This window comes from Notothenia rossii (genome assembly GCF_949606895.1).
Source record: "Notothenia rossii genome assembly, chromosome: 4".
In the NCBI taxonomy this organism is placed as follows: Eukaryota; Metazoa; Chordata; class Actinopteri; order Perciformes; family Nototheniidae; genus Notothenia; species Notothenia rossii.
Window position 1 is genome coordinate 46,786,181 of NC_136902.1, and position 21,178 is coordinate 46,807,358.

General features: G+C 38.4%; 3 protein-coding genes and 1 long non-coding RNA gene across 13 annotated transcripts; 2 read left to right on the forward strand and 2 right to left on the reverse strand.

The window, feature by feature from the left end:
* Positions 1 to 1,443: 1,443 nt before the first annotated feature.
* LOC307035193 (uncharacterized protein) lies at positions 1,444 to 6,566 on the forward strand. Of its 4 annotated transcripts, XM_079674262.1 has the most exons (10): positions 1,444 to 3,542; positions 3,776 to 3,894; positions 3,973 to 4,279; positions 4,380 to 4,459; positions 4,675 to 4,733; positions 4,980 to 5,019; positions 5,100 to 5,167; positions 5,257 to 5,346; positions 5,482 to 5,795; positions 5,975 to 6,566. In XM_079674262.1, exons 1-10 carry the CDS (start codon positions 3,368 to 3,370, stop codon positions 6,199 to 6,201), a joined length of 1,479 nt encoding a protein of 492 aa, XP_079530388.1. In that variant the 5' UTR covers positions 1,444 to 3,367; the 3' UTR covers positions 6,202 to 6,566. The 4 variants fall into 4 exon arrangements, with proteins under 4 accessions (XP_079530388.1, XP_079530389.1, XP_079530390.1 ...); XM_079674263.1 differs by having other exon boundaries at positions 1,447 to 3,894; XM_079674264.1 differs by having other exon boundaries at positions 1,447 to 3,894; positions 3,983 to 4,279.
* An 8-nt stretch (positions 6,567 to 6,574) lies between these two features.
* Positions 6,575 to 8,902, forward strand: LOC307035194 (G2/M phase-specific E3 ubiquitin-protein ligase-like). The gene is made up of 3 exons (XM_079674265.1): positions 6,575 to 6,746; positions 7,035 to 7,249; positions 7,326 to 8,902. Exons 1-3 carry the CDS (start codon positions 6,610 to 6,612, stop codon positions 7,559 to 7,561), a joined length of 588 nt encoding a protein of 195 aa, XP_079530391.1. The 5' UTR covers positions 6,575 to 6,609; the 3' UTR covers positions 7,562 to 8,902.
* Positions 8,348 to 12,069, reverse strand: LOC307035195. Its single transcript, XR_013807044.1, has 3 exons — positions 11,862 to 12,069; positions 8,562 to 11,602; positions 8,348 to 8,479 (listed from the first exon to the last, which is right to left on the reverse strand). It is a non-coding gene; the product is annotated as an uncharacterized lncRNA (long non-coding RNA).
* A 2,153-nt stretch (positions 12,070 to 14,222) lies between these two features.
* Positions 14,223 to 17,823, reverse strand: LOC307035950 (uncharacterized protein). 7 transcript variants are annotated; one of them, XM_079675829.1, is made up of 10 exons: positions 16,995 to 17,823; positions 16,558 to 16,651; positions 16,004 to 16,122; positions 15,704 to 15,769; positions 15,445 to 15,562; positions 15,265 to 15,356; positions 14,897 to 15,014; positions 14,607 to 14,711; positions 14,339 to 14,524; positions 14,223 to 14,251 (listed from the first exon to the last, which is right to left on the reverse strand). In XM_079675829.1, exons 3-7 carry the CDS (start codon positions 16,052 to 16,054, stop codon positions 14,907 to 14,909), a joined length of 435 nt encoding a protein of 144 aa, XP_079531955.1. In that variant the 5' UTR covers positions 16,055 to 16,122; positions 16,558 to 16,651; positions 16,995 to 17,823; the 3' UTR covers positions 14,223 to 14,251; positions 14,339 to 14,524; positions 14,607 to 14,711; positions 14,897 to 14,906. The 7 variants fall into 7 exon arrangements, 6 of the variants coding, with proteins under 6 accessions (XP_079531955.1, XP_079531953.1, XP_079531952.1 ...); XR_013807245.1 differs by having other exon boundaries at positions 15,704 to 15,861; positions 16,004 to 16,117; positions 16,558 to 17,823; XM_079675827.1 differs by having other exon boundaries at positions 16,004 to 17,173; positions 17,295 to 17,823.
* Positions 17,824 to 21,178: the final 3,355 nt, after the last annotated feature.

Consider the following 21,178-nt stretch of genomic DNA (forward strand, 5'->3'; position numbering starts at 1 on the left):
CCTTAGGCTCGCCACAATAAAAGGCCACTCTGAAACATGCATTTTTGCTTTATTGGGGGGGTCTGGGGGGGTCCGAAAACCAGTCAGGTTTAACCCTAACCCTAACATGTCACCCATTGAGCATGTTTGGGATACTCTGGACCGGTGTATACGACAGCGTGTTACAGTTCCTGCCAATATCCAGCAACTTCGCACAGCCATTGAAGAGGAGTGGACCAACATTCCACAGGCCACAATCAACAACCTGATCAACTCTATGCGAAGGAGATAGGTGACATGTTAGGGTTAGGGTTAGGGTTTAACCCTAGGGTTTTCGGAACCCCCCAGACCCCCCCAATAAAGCAAAACTGCACGTTTCAGAGTGGCCTTTTATTGTGGCCAGCCTAAGGCACACCTGTGCAATAATCATGCTGTCTAATCAGCATCTTGATATGCCACACCTGTGAGGTGGGATGGATTATCTCGGCAAAGGAGAAGTGCTCACTATCACAACATTTGAGAGAAATGGTTATTTTGTGAATATAGAAAATGTTTTAGATCTTTGAGTTCATCTCATGAAAAATGGGAGCAAAAACAAAAGTGTTGCGTTTATATTTTTGTTCAGTGTACTTTATAGGGATCTGCAGATAAATGTTTAGTCTTTTCAAGCACCAACTATCAAATATCTCTCCTGATTGTTGGCACTTGACAATCACCTTCCCTGAATTTTACTCAGGTGTAACTGAAGTCTGATTTAAGGGTTGTTTATATTTCACATCATTAATCAGAATGTGGTCTAGTTAATAAAACATAATATCAAACATAATATTACTATTAACTTTATGGTGAAATAAATACACACAGCATACAATGCCATAATAACATAATTTGTGTTATTAGTGTAGGACACGTATGTATGTATAACATCTGAATATGTGTAGTTTTATTCAAGTTTTCACATAATTTTACAGGATATTGCTATAATATTTCACATTAATATCTGATTTGCAGACAGAAAGGTATATCCGTCATTTAACGGTAAGCTATTGAAATTCTGATTCCATAGATGTGTCTCCCATCACCCAAAACCCCTGAATATTCTCTCAACTCAGTAATTACATTCTTATATTCAAAGAAAATTTAAAAAATACAAGTCCCTGTCTGGCAGCTGTGCACCGTTATGGTGTAAATACATCCTATCTACCAATTGGATTAAATATAAAAGTCAGCCGAATTAGTGTTGATACTGCAAGGAGACGTATTGTGTGAAAATAAATTAAAGATGTTGTTTAATTGCTGATATATTTATGATCCACGTCACGTATGTTTCGGTGGCAGTTCTTCAGTTTGTCCAGAAGTCTCCTCATCAGGGCTAAAGAGAGAACAACGGCAGATGTCTAATATGTAATGCAGCCGAACCGTGTATTACAATGCATTTATGTGATGACTTCCAAAGAGAAAAGCAAGCACACTCGGAATAAAGTATTATTTTATTTTTAAAACATGTTTTCAGATTTCATATCGCATAAACACCATATCCCAACATGCTTTGCGGCTAAAACGTCCAATCAGCTGAGGATCTTGCCTACGTCTGTTTCCGGTATTGTGTTTATGACGGATGTATTTTGTTATACACACATTTCTTCACATTTTAATTTACATTAAAGTATTTCGCGAGGCATTCTAAAAATGTTTTAAATATAACTAGGGTTGTAGTTGAAGAGTTTGTAAATTAACATGAACCAAAGCTGTTGCATGGCAACACAATCGCACAACGTCATGTCCAGTATTTCCACAACCACACACATCGATTTAATACATTTCAATTTGTTTACCACAGGTGGATGAGTTTTTACTATGGGAGATATTTCCTATGCTTGGCCTCAGATTAGTAAGCATTTTGAAATAATGATCCAACTTGGATGTTTTAATGGGTATTGGGTACATTTTTGGTAATATTTGTATTAAATGTTATAGCCGATAGTAGCCTATATGACAAGTGGTGAATATGTGGTTAATATTGTTAAATTGTTACTTTGATGTACTCAGTGTTAGGGCTTTACACGTTACAACAACGTTACACTGCCAATTTCTGTCTTTATTATCTGACCCTTTAAGTTTAAGATGTCCCTTACACTACCAGTGCTTTTTGGAAGAACTGTTGTCCCTCTCCCGATCCTCAACATAGGTTCTAGTTAGTTATGAATTATGTTACACATCCAATATCAATCTCTGTTATAAATGGTATGATTGTAACCTCAGTTCAAGCTAATTATTTGTTGTGTGAAGACAACTCTATAATGTAATAACTAGGGCCGGGACTTTAACGCGTTAATTAAGATTAATTAATTACACAAAAATTAACGCGTTAAAAAAATTAACGCATTTTAATCGAACTTATTTTTGCACCGCGGAACATTTTTCACTGGCTGAGTTTCAGGGGTACCGATTATACTGGAGCACCAACTAACGTTCATGACTTCAGACAACAACAAACCACAGTGAACAATAGTCAAAAATGAACGAAGAAGCTGATGAGACCGCTTTGGTTGGCCCCGTGGATGGGACATTTTGTTTTAAAAAACGGACGGATGGAAGCGTCAATAAGAGCATGGTTGTTTGCAAATTATGCAAAAAGGAATTTGCATATCACCGCAGCACATCAAGCCTCAAGTATCACCTCAATGCAAAACATATAGCAGCTAGCGTGGAAGCTAGCGTGGACGTTATCCCGACTCGGAGTACAAGGACCCACACCCAATTCGCGTTGATCAAACAGTGGCCTATGCAACAGAGAGATTTTATTTTTCATCAGGATATTGGAAGAATAGGAGGGATTGAGGTCAATCACTGGCACTTTTTTATTTTATTTTAAATGGTACACTTTATGTTGAACTATTTATTACGTTGTTGGTGCAACTGGCACTTTATGTTGAACTGTTTATTGTTTTGGCCAAGGTTATTGAGAGAGTTGGACTGAAATTGATTAGATTTTTTAAATCAACTGTTGGTAAATCAACAAAGTCTGTTATGTACGGTGGCTGGGAAGTGCAATGGACAATTACAAAGTGTGAAACACTTTAACAAAGCTTGAGACAAATTTACATTTTATAAAACAAAATTACATTAGCAAAAACACTTTTACCAAGGATAAAACTATTTAACATTAACAAAAACAAATTAACAAAATGCAAAACACTTTAGCATTTCCCGAAACACTTTAACATCTCCCGAAACACATTAACATTTCCCGAAACACATTTACAAACCAGAATCAAACCGGAAGTGACGTGACGTGACGTGACCATAGGACGTGACGGGATTGGCTCAAATTTAAATTTGTTTTGGCGGAAAGACCGAAGGTGCGAGTGTGTTTCATATACAGTCTATGGTGTGTTTACGTTCGGTAAACATGTTTTGTCCATTTTGTGGAAACAACCTGGAACAAGTGACACGGTTTTGCCTTTCGTGTGGAGGATCTCTGGAGTGTTTAAAGGACACGGAACAGACGGGTGTACCAAGCGCACAGGGGACATCGAAACATCCGGAAAATGCGAAACAAAGTAAGTGTAGTATTGCGCTAGCTTTGTGATGCTAATGTAAGACATGCAGTAAATAAAAGTTCAATCACAGTTTCATATCAGTCAAATACCAATCCATGTCTTAACGGAATAGCAACGCATTGAGCTAATATGCTAGTTTTTATTTTTAGGTTTTCCGTAAACCTTAATGCACACTTGCTTTTGCTGATTGTTGGAGCTGCTAATTTTTATATATTTTTTGGAACTATTCATAGCAGAACAACCAGGCCGATCCTATAAACTTTTCATGGAGTACAGAAACTCAAAGTCAAAAGAGAAACAGTCTTTTAACTGTGGGAAAGGAAGACTTAAACAAGAAAAGAGACGAGTCCAGGTAAGCTGCATTAACCGTTTCATAGAAATCTCAGTGTCTCTGTGTGTGTCATTACTTATATCTCTGCTATTTTACGAGATAAACATAGGAATGATGTCGCCACAAGGAGTTGATTTAAAGCCTCGGAGAGGGAAAACACTCCCGTTGTTTACTGACCCGGAGGTAGCAGCACCTGCTATACTGGAGCGAGCTGTCCAGAAAATGAAAGCCTTTAACAAGGACATGTATGAAGGACCGTACGTCCTTTTGTATCCAGACTGCTCAGAGGTTGTCAATGTGCCTGGTTCAGAAAAGCCATTCACATTGGCAGAATATAAAAAGGACTTAGGAAAGGCATATGCCAGGATCATCCTTTTCATTTGCCTTGAGAAACATTTTAGAGGAGGTTTGTGGATGTTATTATTCAATATTTTAATTGTTTACATGTTAACATCCTTTACTGCAGCATACATAATAATGTGTTGAACGTTTTGCTTTTACTACAGGGGATGATACCTCAGACTCTGATTCGGATATTGTCATCACATCTAGGAGCACAGCTGAATTCAATCAGGCTGACACTGTGGTGCGTAAATGATTTTATTTTAATGTTCATTTATTTATTTTTCATATACATTTGATTTTAAGCAGGAAATCTATATTCTGGTAAATATTTTAGAAGAACCAACTTGGCAGTTACAATTACTATCAGAAACACTCACAACGTTTCACTGTTGATAGACATATGTGGTAAGGGAACAATAATGGAAGCTGTTGATAATTTTACACTTTTACTCTCAGGTATTTGAATTTGAACCACGAAACAAAAGTACTCCAAAACACAAGTCGGAAAATGAAGGGTAAGTTTGTACTTATTTTTACAAAATAAGTAATTTATCTTTAAGTTGATGATAAGAATAGGCCACAGCATTTTCTCTGGTGAACATGCATACAAAAATACCAAACATGTCATGTTTAATCTAATTTCAAACAAAAATAATCTGTTATTTATAAATCTTATGGTTCCTCCTACCTCTAAATGTTACTTAAAACTCAACTATACCCTGTATCAAGTTAATAATTTTATCAATTTTATCATGTTTCAGGAAGGCACTTGGACATTCATCCACAACTCAGCCTGGACAGGTATTGAGGCAGATTGTGGAAGCCTGATGTTTCTAATGTTCAGTGTTGTTTTGTTACAGACATTTGTATTTGTATTTCAGATAGTAATATCTGATACTGAGGATATGGGTCCACCCAAAACAAATACAGACAAGACTACTTGCTACAGGTAAGTACAAATGTTAGTAACTCACTTACACGAGAAAGACATTTTTGTTTGTAAGATGTTTTAACATGGGAATGATCACTTCCTAACAGTACATACACAGACCTGTATGCACCATGTGTTGAAGAAGAGGACGAAGAGCTGGTTGCAGTCAACATGACGAGTTTATTGGACACTGAAATGTAAACGGACAGCTATTACAGTGGCATTACATTCTTTTTCTCTGTACAATATTTCTGGTACAACATTTTTTTTTTAAAACTGTTTGTGCACTCTCTGGAATATCCACTAATAAGGTCACTTTTTTTCCTTTACAGGGAGGAGATGAACATTACATTACCTGCCATTATTGCTAACCTCTCACAGCCTATTGATCATGGAAGAGTCAGCCGGTTCAACATTTCAAGGGCTAATGTTTGGGATGGAGCAGTCAGAGGTTTCAAGCGTACATCGTATTCAGAAAACTGTGACATGCTGGTAAAATTCACTGATGATGCTGGTGTTTTCGAAGAAGGAATTGACTCAGGTGGTCCCAGGAGAGAGTTGTTATCTCTACTGATGAAGAATCTGAAAGACCGGCCCATTTTTGATGGGCCAGACGGACGCCGCTTCTTGGTCTACAATGCAAATGGTATGCATACGATTAGAAGTGTACTAATACAATTGTTAATGATCATTAACCATATATATCATATGACATATGATTTGTTGCTTGAACAATTTTTCCAAAACGTTGAGTTTCATTACAGTACATTAAAGTATATAGTAAATAATGTTTTAATTTTGCAATATGAATACATTTATTCACAGCTGTTAGGGAGGATGAATACTACTTGGCAGGAAAGATGATTGCAGTGTCAGTTGTGCATGGAGGTCCAGGGCCACATTTCCTGTCAGAAGATCTTGTACATTATCTTGCAGGCCAGCCTTCATTCAAAGCAACAGTTGATTTAATAACTGATGAAGTAGTAGGGAAAGCTTTACAAGAGGTGAGAATTGCATACAGCAACAGTGTGGTAGGGTGGATTATTATGTAGTTCCTGCAGTGTTTTGAGACATCTTTACTTTACCTTTATCACATACACCGAATTGGCTTCTTTTTTTGTTTTGTGATCAGAATCAGAGTACTCTTATTAGGCCCACAGAGGGGACATTTACATTGTTGGAGCAGAATAGAGCCAAAGACAGCTTAATGTTACCTAAGAAGAATGATAAAAAACTAGTAAAGATACACAAACACAATTTACAAAAAACACATCCTGTAATAGAGGATTTAGCAGCCAGGTATATATTGCACAAGGATAGTAGTAATAGTAATATATAAATCTTGCAATGGAACAAAAATGGCAAGAATATACAGTACATGCAGTTATTGACTGGATTGTTTATATCCATTTTATAATCTTCAGATTGAGAATGCTGCCTCAGTGGATGCCTTGCGAGAAATGACCATGAGACACAGCACAATGTTACAGACAGCAGGTTGTCTGAGACATGTGGCTTCTGTTGAAGGAAAGAAAGATATTTTGTCAGACTACCTCCAGTGGTACATTATTGGCCGAAACTCCTCTGTAATTGAGAGGTAAGATCATATTTGTATTCATGTGATTTATTTTAAATGTATGTAAGAATTTTTTGTTTAAAATGCCTCATGGTCCCCCTCTTTGGTTTATTCTATGTTTATCTGTTAGCAATTAGTCAGTGTCAAAATGTGTGCCTGTGTAGTATAACTGATATGGGACGTCCGTCTCTCCTTTCCCTGCCTGTCTTGTGCCAATCTTTAAGTGCTCATGCCACCCCCCCTTGTTTTAGGTATTAGGTTATTTAAATGTGACTTTGTGATGAAACATTTTTTTTGTTCACTCTTCAGATTCAAGGAGGGTCTTTCAGCCTTTCAGTTTTTAAACGCACTACAGCAGCACCCTACTCTGCTGGCCCCGGTCCTGTGCCACTCTGAAAAGCGACTTACTGCTCTGGAACTTGAGCGACTCTTCAAGCCTGACCTCAGTCCACCAGGGAGTAACAGGAGGCTTAGGGAAAGTCAAACTTTGGGCTACTGGGCAGACTATCTCCTCGATTGTGAAGGTTTGTAAATCGCTGTTTTTATAACTATTTCAGGAAACACATTGCCAAAATGTATCTGAACATGTCTTCTTTGCAGAAAGCCAGACTGCTGTGTCTTTGGAAGATGTTTTGATGTTTGCGACTGGGCTGACTTCACTTCCCCCATCTGGATTTGAACCATCGCCAGGAATAGAGTTCCTTGATGACTCTCCATTCCCAATGGCAAACACATGTTCCAACACATTAAAACTACCACTCCTTGACGCATACAATGTGTTTAAGTCCCAAATGGACTTTGGAATGCAAAATTCTCCAGGATTTGGCTGTTTTTAAGTCATGTGACTGGATGACCCATAGAGTACAGACTCTATGAAGGTTGTTCATAGAGTAAACACTCTATAAAGGTTGTTCATATAGTTGTTGTTAGATGTGAACGTGTTTTTTTTTTCTCACAGCTCATGTTGTCCATTCAGTTTGGGACAAAATCAAAGTATTGTTCTATACCTATACAATTGTTATAAATACTCTGAACTTTGCTATAAATATTCCACATTGCCACCCATAGCTTCTTTGTTGTAAATCAGTCATTCATTCTCAGGTTTCCAGTGAGTCCACATGGTTGAAATAAGACTCATACAGAAATGTTCTTTCTGCACACAATTACGCACACAACATAACCTTGTTTGTGCTTGCTAATTGGAGCGTTGTTTGTTGTTATTCCAGTTATATTTTATAATGATTAAGATATTTATGTTATGACTATGATGTGATTTGGTGCTGTATAAATGACATTGAAACAAATATGGTGATTGGCTGGAAACAATGTTCATTTCAAAATTCTGTTTTTATTTAAAAATGTATGGGAATATCTTTTTTCTAAATAGGACCAGTCTTCGGATGAACAGGTACCATAATCATTTGGATACATCACAGGGGAAAGAGTAAATGCAGTCTGACAAACCATGAAACCAAGCATTGTTGAGCCCTGAAATCTGATTTGGAGTGGTGAAACAGTGCTACTGTACTTCTGAATACCTTTTCGATTACTTTATAACTGAGCATATTCTTTCAGCTTCATGTACAGTTCTGATGCAGTCTCCCAGTTCTCTGGCTTCTGTAGGTCATTGCGCTCCATAGCAAAGTCCAAGTACTCCTGCATGTTTTGGTCCCCACATGGAGCTATTGACAGGCTTGTCTCAGGAACAGCATTCTGCCTGTTCAATCTCAAATCCACAGTCCCTGGAGCCAAATCTATTTTAAATAGAAGACATAGTATTTATTTACATTTAAGATAAAAACACAAAGAAGTATCAATCCATCACCAATGTATTACCTGTGTGGCAAGTAGTACAGTTCATTGGGCACTCCTCCTGGACATGATGCTGTTCTGGAAGGGCGAATCCTGTGACTGTTCCACAGTCTCACACACTCATCCAAGTCCTTCTGAATAACATCAACGAAGCAGAATCTCAGAAGGCACTGATGCTCGTGACTCCCGTTGAAGTATCCAGCATCTCGGAGGTCTGCAAATAGCTCCATCCAGAACTGAGACCTATAGAAATTGATATATTTTCAAGTGAATTATTAAGCAATATACAACAATTCTACAAATTACATTAAAAGGTTACCAGTAAAATCAACAACAAATCATTGAGTGTCTATTTCATAATTTATTTCCTTCACAACCTATAGGGCCTAGGTCCCCTCAGGGGCCGCTGTTCAATCCAAAACCCACGCTTAGATGTTCACAGTTTCTAACTTTATTTCTGCCAAAAAGAAGTTCTAAAGAAAGGCCTTGTATAGTCTGGGTCATAGACTACAGGCTATATATTATATCTATTATAATAAAAACTGATACACTTTAGCTAAGCAAATGTTGTCTGTCTGACAGGGTTGGCAAGTAATAGAAAATAATGATAAACACTTACCTTCCCTTTCTTAATATGGACCACCAGGACTCAATGCGCTGATTAGTCATGGATGTGCCATACATGTGGCTGAACGCTCCAGAGTAGTAGTCATGGTGATGGTGACGTAGGGTACACTGAATTGCAGCCATAATTCCGTTCTCCGTGCCACAATCAGTCCGCAGCCCCATGGGGATGACACAGAGGTTTCGCACACATTTGAGGAAATATTGAGCGATAACTCTTGGGTTATTGTTTGTTGGACCACATTCAAGCCATAGTACTTTACGTGAAAATCCATCTATGCATCCTGAAAGGGCCACACCGAATGGCTTAAGTTTGTCATAACCGTCAGCATGCCACATATAGTTTGGTCCCATTGAGTGGTAGGTTCTCCTTATAAACCTTCTGCGAGATCTCCTCTCGCAGCCTCGAGGGTTAAGCTCCCGGAGCAAATTCATAACATCATCTCTCTTCACTCGAAGACTGTACTTTTGTTTTAGTACCTGCACACATTGTTCGGTATCCAAACAATTGTCCAGATCCACGAAGTTCCAACCTGATGGCGTTAATTACAGCGATTTGAGAGGAATAACCCTTTCTGCGGTAAAACCCGGCTTGATTCAGTTTGCTTTTAAGAGTCCGCAAACTGATTTTTACACCGTGAAAGGTAGACAAAATGTCCACGATTACAGCATACGAGTGACCTTCATTAAAATATTGCACGCAATGATGCAAGATATCTGATCCTTCTGTCTGGTCCGTGTCCTTTAAACACTCCAGAGATCCTCCACACGAAAGGCAAAACCGTGTCACTTGTTCCAGGTTGTTTCCATAAAACGGACAAAACATGTTTACCGAACGTAAACACACCATAGACTGTATATGAAACACACTCGCACCTTCGGTCTTTCCGCCAAAACAAATTTAAATTTGAGCCAATCACGTCACGTCCTATGGTCACGTCACGTCACGTCACTTCCGGTTTGATTCTGGTTTGTAAATGTGTTTCGGGAAATGTTAATGTGTTTCGGGAGATGTTAAAGTGTTTCGGGAAATGCTTAAGTGTTTTGCATTTTGTTAATTTGTTTTTGTTAATGTTAAATTGTTTTATCCTTGGTAAAAGTGTTTTTGCTAATGTAATTTTGTTTTATAAAATGTAAATTTGTCTCAAACTTTGTTAAAGTGTTTCACACTTTGTAATTGTCCATTGCACTTCCCAGCCACCGTAGTTATGGCCTCTGAAGCAACAGAGAGATGTTTTCTAATAGTCAGGGTTTCCAATGTTCTGAATGTACTTGAAAGTATTGTGTTTTACTTAAAAAAAAGTGTTATAGTTTACAGAAGGTCTACCTACCTATAGGCTACCTGAATCTCTGAAATGTACTATATTCCTAAATATGCTATTGCTACACTTTATGGCAAAAATTGCACTTTTCTGTTGGTCTTGGTTAAGTACCACCTTGAAAAAAATAAACAATGCTTTGTTGCTTAAGCTTATGTATTCGGTCATTATTCAATGGTATACTAAAATCCATGTGAAAAAAATTGCTTCTCACTGTTCTCAGGTCAAATATGTATATGTGATTAAAAATGCGATTAATTTCGATTAATTAACTACAAAGCCTCTAATTAATTAGATTTTTTTTTTTAATCGAGTCCCGGCCCTAGTAATAACATATCAAGTGGGTATCAGTAAATATTTACAGACATTAGTTATGTACAAAATCAAGGTTATTACTATTTTGGTAAGATAAAAGAGCATATGTAGCAAAACACAGGTTACAATATATGATAATGCACATGACAAAGTAAAGAAAAGAGGTGCTGCAGCACAGGTAATATGAGAAAAAAAGTAATTTTTCAACATTAAAGCATGGAAACATGTCACAGTAGAAGCACTAATTTCAAACTCAAATAAGCTTAATAGGTCAGCTTTAACGTAAAAACTGCACACTTAATCAAATCCAGACAGAAACATATACATGTTAGCTGGCTAACAGCTTAGCTAGCTGTGTTAGTGTGCTAGTGTTGTTGTGCCCGACAGCTAGCTAAACACCACAGGTTAGTTGTTAGACTGCTTTGTGTTTGATGTCACTTTACTACCTTTTATTCACTTAAAACAGTCAGCTAGCTGAAATCTGATTATTAAATCAGAATGGCTGAAGGGAGCTGTGAAAATGAAGAACAGTAAAGGCAGATATATGGACACAATATGAACCTGAAAATAAGCATAATATGTCCGCTTTAACTATAGAACTACATAAGGGCACCAAGTAACTTTCCACAAAGTCAAGTCCCTTCTTCTGCGTCATCTTCATCATCTGAGCTGTTGTCACTTTGCCAGTCTTTTTCTTCTTCCATGTCCTCGTCCTCCTCCTCCACCAGCCTAGGACTGGGTTCCAGAATTCCTCTGTAGGCGCCTGCTACTGTCTGCTGTTTGAGTCTGAGGTCATGTAGATTTCTCCTGAGAAGACACATAAGGCCCTTGTATCCCTCCTCTGTGATATTTCATTCAGATAGCCTACAAGTTATATAGCAAACATATAAATTGTGAAAATTATTCAGAGAAAACGTATTTAGGTCAAGAAAGACTAGAATGCAGTCAGACTCAAATAAAAACAAACAGATGGATACAATCTTTTTTAAAGTGTGTTTGCCTTTGCTGGTTTGAAAAACATTGACTTATGTATTTTAAAGTAAATCAATCCATGTGGTTCACTTACTTCCTGTCTGTGTGATCAATGAAAATGGGGCCATCAGTGTCTGGACCTTTGATACAGAGTCCTTGAGGCAGAGTCCTGCACGGGTCTGATTTTCAAGACCCGCACCCGCGACGTGCAATACCGAACCCGCCCCGCTACCCGCACATATTACCAATTAGCTCCGCAACCCGACCCGACCCCTCGGCACAGGATCCGCAACCCGACCCGAACCCGCATATATACAGGACTGTCTCAGAAAATTAGAATATTGTGATAAAGTTCTTTATTTTCTGTAATGCAATTAAAAAAACAAAAATGTCATACATTCTGGATTCATTTCAAATCAACTGAAATATTGCAAGCCTTTTATTATTTTAATATTGCTGATTATGGCATACAGCTTAAGAAAACTCAAATATCCTATCTCTAAATATTAGAATATCATGAAAAAGTATACTAGTAGGGTGTTCAACGAATCACTTGAATCGTCTAATTAACTCGAAACACCTGCAAGGGTTTCCTGAGCCTTGAAAAACACTCAGCTTGGTTCAGTAAACTAAATCACAAGTATGGGGAAGACTGCTGATCTGACTGCTGTCCAGAGGACCGTCATTGACACCCTCCATCAGGAGGGTAAGACACAAAAAGAAATTTTTCAAAGAGCAAGCTGTTCACAGAGTGCAGTTTCAAAGCACATCCACAAAAAGTCTGTTGGAAGGGGGAAATGTGGCAGGAAACGCTGCACAACCAAGAGAGATGACCGCAGCCTTAACAGCATTGTGAAGAAGAGTCGCTTCCAGAATTTGGGGGAGCTTCAAAGACAGTGGACTGAAGCTGGAGTCCAGGTATCAAAAGTCACTGTTCACAGACGTGTCCGGGAAATGGGCTACAATAGCCGTATTCCCATGGTCAAGCCACTTCTGAACTCAAGACAATGGAAGAGGCGTCTGACTTGGGCTAAGGAAAAGAAGCACTGGACAGTTGCACAGTGGTCCAAAGTCCTCTTTTCAGACGAAAGCAAGTTTTGTATTTCATTTGGAAGTCAAGGCGCCAGAGTCTGGAGAAAGGCTGGAGAGGAGCAAAATCCAAGTTGCTTGAAATCCAGTGTGAAGTTCCCACAGTCAGCGATGGTTTGGGGAGCCATGTCAGCTGCTGGTGTTGGTCCACTGTGTTTCATCAAGCCCAGAGTAAATGCAGCTGTGTACCAAGAGATTTTAGAGCACTACATGCTTCCGTCTGCTGAAAAGCTCTATGGAGATGAGGAATTCATTTTCCAGCATGATCTGGCACCTGCCCACAGTGCCAAAACCACCAGTAACTGGTGTACTGACCATGGCATTACTGTCCTCGATTGGCCTGCAAATTCCCCTGACCTGAACCCCATAGAGAATATGTGGGGTATTGTGAAGAAGAAGCTGAAAGACACCAGACCCAACAATGCTAATGAGCTAAAGGCCGCTATTGAAGCATCCTGGGCATCCATAACACCTCAGCAATGCCACAGGCTGATTGCCTCCATGCCACGCCGCATTGATGCAGTAATCCGTGCAAAAGGATTCCCAACCAAGTACTGAGTGCATTAATGGACATTTTCAAATGTTTGATTGTGTTTTGCTGTTATAAATCTTTTTTTTTTTTACTTGGTCTGAGGAACTATTCTAATTTTTGGAGATAGGATTTTTGAGTTTTCTTAAGCTGTATGCCATAATCAGCAATATTAAAATAATAAAAGGCTTGCAATATTTCAGTTGATTTGTAATGAATCCAGAATGTATGACATTTTTTTTTTTTTTTTTTTAATTGCATTACAGAAAAGAAAGAACTTTATCACAATATTCTAATTTTCTGAGACAGTCCTGTATATGAGCAGTGAAAATGTGCAATTATTAACACACGCAGTTGCATATTTCTCTCAAAAAGCGTGGGATGTTGGTTATTCTCTCCATCTAGGAGGACACCAAAAGTTGGATTTCGCTCTTGAGGAAGTGTTGGAAAATGCTGTATTCTCCGCTAGAGAGCTTCACCTCAGCCATTCAGAATGTGACGCGCTCAGAAGCAGATTGATGCGCTGCAGAGGTTATGATTATGCACGGTCTCGCGGGGGAGAGGTCTGAGGATTTCAACATTAAACTAAATTATTATTATTTAAATATATTTATTATGCAACACCCGCGACACGACCCGCATCATCTTTGTTTTACCCAGAACCGAACCCGGAAAAAAGTGTTTGAAAAAATACCACCCGCGAATCACCTTTTACCCGTGGGTACCCGACCCGATGCAGGACTCTGCCTTGAGGTACTGACAGTGCTGCATCATCTCCTTCACAAGGATCTGCTTTTCTTCTGTCAGTCGTGAGATAAGCATTTTTTGGTCAAACAGCCCCTTCTCAGTGAGAATGACCACACCGTCTGAGAATGAATATAAACATTTCACGTTCATGAATACATTTTATTATTACAGTTTTGTAGATTAGAAGTCAAATCTTTATACAGCACCTCTGTTGGGTTCCTGCCAAGGCCAGATCATGCTCTCTTCAGATTTGGTTGAGAGTTTCTCCACAACCGTGTTGGTGTCAATAGGGTCACCATCAGGTTGCTGGTTGTACTTGTGGATGTCCTCTAGCAAACTTTTATTTTCTTGGGCAACCTTTTGGACGATCTTTTGATGCATTTTGTTACGATCTGTAATGAGAGTAAAACATAGATTACAAAAGAGCTGACGGGATTTAATCAACACAACCAATAAATGTCCCAAAATGCTTACCATTTTGTCTGTCAAGGTAGTGCTTTTTCTGGCAAATGCTCACAAAGAGTGCTTCTATTGAGATCTGCAAACAACCAGCATCTGCAGGACTGGCTGATGCACTTCCTAAATGAATAAGATAAAAAGAAGAAAACAAGTTTCAAACACAATTAATGTCTGTTATTTGCACATCGCACATTAACAGGCACACTAACAGGCACAATAAAGGACAAATTTTAATTTGGACAGCATTATTTAGTTTTTATGAACCGACTCCATCTATGTATACATCAAAACAGCATTGTTCTTACCTTTACTGGCTCACTGTTTGACATCATCAACCCACAGTTCTAGCATGTCATCAGAGCAATTCAACTGGTCCTGCATTTTCTTCAGGCTCTCAGTTATAGCCTCTGTCTTTTCTGCTGTCTGCAAAATAGCAAAACAGAATCATGCCATTTTATAAAATAATTCATTGGAAATAAACCAAAAGTATGCATTTTAAGGAGGAAATTAACATAATAACATATTTAATGAATTTCGTAGCTCTAGTCCTGCACCACTACAATGTCTATATGGTGGTGTTATTTTTATATATATATATATATATATTGGGTGGACTTAAATGTCACATTTTACAGCTTAAAATAGTTATCTCCATTTCAATACACAAACATACTTTTTTGAATCTATAGGACATGGCAATGTGGAGGCCATTCTCTTTGCGATGGTTCCAGCCCATAGCATGGACTGTGAGCATGTCAGTTCTTGCTGTGAAGAAGAATACATCTCATTACAATGTTATAAAATATAAATGTGTACATTTACAGGAAGGCAGGGCCCAAACAAGTTTACAAACCTGACTTGGCCATGTATTTAGTTGTTAGGCCACATCTGGATAAGAAGCTGTTAACTTGTTCCACTTCTACACCAAGAGTGGTGCCGGCACCCTCCTGGTTCCGTGCATTCCAAATAATCTAAAGCATGAGGTAATCAACGTTGATGCAAATCTCAAGGTCAACAACTCATAACTTAAAACATTCTCTTGGATCAGTTTAGACTCATGTGTAGTGGTCAGATTTACCATTAATTGTTGTTTAAGTAATTCAAATCCTCACCTCGCATTTGGTGTTGTGGGCTTTGGCATGCATCACAGACAAGCAATGTCTCATTTCCTTTAGGGGCTGAAGATGAGGCAAGGCTTATGACACTTTGTCAAGATATGGTACATACCGACACGTCACGTCCATTGCCAAAAATGAGGCACTCTGGAACTCTTTTTGGAGAAACATCGGATAGGCAAAGATTTCTCTTAAAGCTTTTTTTTTTTTTAAATAGTGAGTACAAAGCAGATTGAAGGTAAAGCTTCAGATTATCTACAAATATTTTAATTGAAAATGATCAAGACAACTACCAACCTTTGAGAAGAAATCCATGCCTACACAGAGCAATTTCAACACCTTCTTCATCCAAATTGTTGGCTCGCTTAGAGGTCTCCCTTGCTGCTCTCCAGTGAGATTCCCCACACATTGCTTTTCTTGCAGTCAACCAAAGTAAATCATTTTTAGAGAATCATTATCAGAAGTTATTTCAAAACACTGGATAGTGGGACCAACTGACGGTATTATCAAACATATAAACTATTACACACAAGTGTGTTGTGCTCGACTGCCAGATTCACCTGGATATGCAACTCCCTGGATAATAACAAACCCGTTTTTGGATAATTGGAAGGCTCCAAATGTGTAATATATTCTGGATTAGAATTTAGCAGTTTTTTCAATCCAGTTTTACTGCAATAATGTTTGTGACAGTTTGACGCACTGCTAACCTCATCACCCTGTCATCTGGTCTCAACACTTCTATCCCATCTCCAAAAAAATATGAAGGCAACTGTGTTACTACTATTTTAACTTAAATTAGTTATTAAAAAAGGTGAGATACATTTTGCTCTGCTTAATTTAAAACTCACACTTTTTACAGCCCCTCAAACATCCTCCACAAAAGTGGAAACCTCAGAGTCTTGGGCTAAAAACACTCCGTCAAAGAAGACTGGCTCTTCACTCCTATAAGAAAAGGAATTATAGATAACCACTCTAGTTACAAATTGAACATAGTAATAATAATTATATTTAAAGCACATCTTTCAAAACAAGGTTATAAAGTCTAACAGAAATATTTTAGATTCAACAGCTGTAGTTTTAACTATAGCTATATAACAGGAAAGAACTATAGCTACCAATTGCTCCTGTGGGGATTGTCCACTGTACTGAATCTATGTATGTCGCTTTGGATAAAAGCGTCTAACAAATTACATGTAATGTAAAAAATAAATTAAAATAGCAATCCCAATGTCAAATTAAAATACAAGGATTAAGGACAAGTGCTGTGTCAATGTAAAAAACTTACTGGTTTGCTTTCTGGAACCTGTAAAGTTTCCTATTGCCATCTACTGAAACAGCCACCATTTCAGGGCTACAGGCTGGAAAGACAAATGGCTCTTTACCCAGAAGTTTATTCTCTTCAAATGTGCAGTACACATACTGCAGAAAGCTTCTCTGAAAAGCATCTGCATTCACCTTGCCAGTCTGAAATACAAAATATATGTTATCATATTTTGTATCATATCTCGCTCATCCATATTTGGCCATAAATATATTTATTATGATAATACATGTTTTTGTCTTTCAGCTTCACATTTGTACTTACTCTTCCAAACTGCTTTCTTCTCTGGTCCAACATTGCAGTAAAGGCTTGTCTAGACATTCCTGGAACTGCCGTCTTCATAGCCTCAAAGGAATGGAACAGATCTTGGTGGAACAGGGTCTGTGCTTGCATGGTAGCTGGCCAGTATCCACTCCTAACCAAGTCATTGAATTCTGGACCCCATTTCTTAGTGCAATGTTAGCTCTGGAACATTAAGATCGTAACGGCCCAAGAACACATAAAGAAAAAAACAATAACAATGAATTAGAGTAATGTATTAGTTAAAAAATACTTTAAAAAAAACAATTTCACCAAAACCTACCATTTATGCACACCAATATGATAGGTCTACCAACAGAGACTGCAACATCAAAAACTTCACAAGAACTTATCCTTGAAGGAAAGGATTTTGGAAGCAAATGGTCTGCAAGGTCAAAGTACATATGTAGCACTTCATTTCAGACTCCAGCTTACAGCTTCCTGCCTACGACCTGCCTAAGACCAGTATACAGGACTGTCTCAGAAAATTAGAATATTGTGATAAAGTTCTTTATTTTCTGTAATGCAATTAAAAAAACAAAAATGTCATACATTCTGGATTCATTACAAATCAACTGAAATATTGCAAGCCTTTTATTATTTTAATATTGCTGATTATGGCATACAGCTTAAGAAAACTCAAATATCCTATCTCTAAATATTAGAATATCATGAAAAAGTATACTAGTAGGGTGTTCAACGAATCACTTGAATCGTCTAATTAACTCGAAACACCTGCAAGGGTTTCCTGAGCCTTGAAAAACACTCAGCTTGGTTCAGTAAACTAAATCACAAGTATGGGGAAGACTGCTGATCTGACTGCTGTCCAGAGGACCGTCATTGACACCCTCCATCAGGAGGGTAAGACACAAAAAGAAATTTCTCAAAGAGCAAGCTGTTCACAGAGTGCAGTTTCAAAGCACATCCACAAAAAGTCTGTTGGAAGGGGGAAATGTGGCAGGAAACGCTGCACAACCAAGAGAGATGACCGCAGCCTTAACAGCATTGTGAAGAAGAGTCGCTTCCAGAATTTGGGGGAGCTTCAAAGACAGTGGACTGAAGCTGGAGTCCAGGTATCAAAAGTCACTGTTTCCAGACGTGTCCGGGAAATGGGCTACAATAGCCGTATTCCCATGGTCAAGCCACTTCTGAACTCAAGACAACGGAAGAGGCGTCTGACTTGGGCTAAGGAAAAGAAGCACTGGACAGTTGCACAGTGGTCCAAAGTCCTCTTTTCAGACGAAAGCAAGTTTTGTATTTCATTTGGAAGTCAAGGCGCCAGAGTCTGGAGAAAGGCTGGAGAGGAGCAAAATCCAAGTTGCTTGAAATCCAGTGTGAAGTTCCCACATTACATTGCATCCCACAGTCAGCGATGGTTTGGGGAGCCATGTCAGCTGCTGGTGTTGGTCCACTGTGTTTCATCAAGCCCAGAGTAAATGCAGCTGTGTACCAAGAGATTTTAGAGCACTACATGCTTCCGTCTGCTGAAAAGCTCTATGGAGATGAGGAATTCATTTTCCAGCATGATCTGGCACCTGCCCACAGTGCCAAAACCACCAGTAACTGGTGTACTGACCATGGCATTACTGTCCTCGATTGGCCTGCAAATTCCCCTGACCTGAACCCCATAGAGAATATGTGGGGTATTGTGAAGAAGAAGCTGAAAGACACCAGACCCAACAATGCTAATGAGCTAAAGGCCGCTATTGAAGCATCCTGCGCATCCATAACACCTCAGCAATGCCACAGGCTGATTGCCTCCATGCCACGCCGCATTGATGCAGTAATCCGTGCAAAAGGATTCCCAACCAAGTACTGAGTGCATTAATGGACATTTTCAAATGTTTGATTGTGTTTTGCTGTTATAAATCTTTTTTTTTTACTTGGTCTGAGGAACTATTCTAATTTTTTGAGATAGGATTTTTGAGTTTTCTTAAGCTGTATGCCATAATCAGCAATATTAAAATAATAAAAGGCTTGCAATATTTCAGTTGATTTGTAATGAATCCAGAATGTATGACATTTTTGTTTTTTTAATTGCATTACAGAAAATAAAGAACTTTATCACAATATTCTAATTTTCTGAGACAGTCCTGTAGAGGAATGTTAAGCCCTCCCACTATTTTCCAAGAGGGCGTTGCCAGATTTTCAATTTCAGGTTTTAACCAGGAGATGGCGCTTCATTCACAAATACAGAAAGACAAGTTTCATGGACTTTCAGTTGTGTTTTGAAGAGCATTTGAACACATCAATATTTTAGATACTATACTAAAGTACATCTAATCTTTTAATTCAATAATATATAGTCTTTATATATTAAATAATCATAATAATGTAAATGTTTACATTACACTTCTTTATTTGTTATGCTCATACTTTTACCTTTACAATTGTTTGCTTTAATATGCAGTATATTTGTTTTATATTTTTGTGTTTGCTTCCTCCTGCTCCCTTTCGGACACATACAGTATGATTTATTATTTTTCATATGAAGATATTAAGATAAGATAAGATGTCTTTATTGATTGAACATTTTAGTTTAGAATGTGCTGTCCCACGGTAATTCAGAAGGCTCACAGGTCACATTCCGACCATTATTTAAAACAATAGGTGCTTTCACACCGTCTACAGTTTGATTTGTATAGAGGGAGCTCTGTGGCTGAATGGCCAGCGATTAGGTGCGGCACATTTATCATAGGTGATCAGAGCTAACTGCCTGCCGTCAGATTTCATTTAAAAAACAGATCTGACTTTAAGACTATTTCTGAGCTCATAAAGAATGATAAGAAGAAGAATAATGTGTATTGAAATAGTTTCATTAATTAGTGAGTTTATTTAACACTAGAACCACCAATCGGGTCAATTTGTGTGATGTGTGTTTGTGTGCAATGTAACTTTTTTTCAATAAAATATTAAAGTCTCCCAGTCCGTGACTTTTCCTGAAAGTGTGTTATGTAGCACCCTATGTTGTTAAAAATTGCATTCTAATAGCGGGATTTGACGGTTTTAGGTAGGCCTATACAAAAACCTCTGGCGGTTCTAGTGTTAAGGTAATTAGGTACAGTAGAAGCCCTTTTTTATCAGTAACGAATTTAGCAGTTGAACATAAAAGTCAACTAACTGAGGGTCACTTGCAATGACAGTGTTGTGTCTACTGTAAGCTTGTCACTCAGAGTAACCTACAGTTAATTTAGCTGCTGGAGAAGAAAGATCAGGGGGGAGGTGGGGAGAGAGCTGTGGTTGATTAGTTGTGTAAATACAAAGCTCTCAAGATCCCTCCGCTACGCTTTGGGATCCTGATCTGCCGACGAGGCTCCATTAAAATATAAATATTTTTAGTGAATTACTGAGTTTAGGCACGTTAATAACGTTTTAATGAAGTTGAATACAGTATATTCATATTTGTCAGTGATTTCATGTCATTTCATGTAGATCTGCAATAACAATATTTTTGGGGTATGGGGGGGGTCTGGGACCCGGAGTAATCTGCGGCCGTGAGCTGTTATGTGCCATCATGACACGCATGGTGTTCTTTTTTATATATATTGTAATGAAGTGCGAGCTATGTGCTCGAGTCTTCCTGCCTGTCGGCTCTGCTCATGGATGTATAATAAGGCTCTGCTGCTCCGGGATGATGGTCTAGCTTCAGCAGCTACATTACCTACGGGTGCGTTCGTTAATATTAACTACGCGTCCGGAGTCACTGTGGCACAGACTGGACCGCTGGTGAACAGCTGTTAGAACGGGCCGTTCAGGTGTTCAGAGCAGAGCTCCCTGTCGGAGCGGCAGAGCGTGATGTGAACTGAAAAGTTTTTCTGTGGCAATATTATTTAAGAAATCGTTGAGCT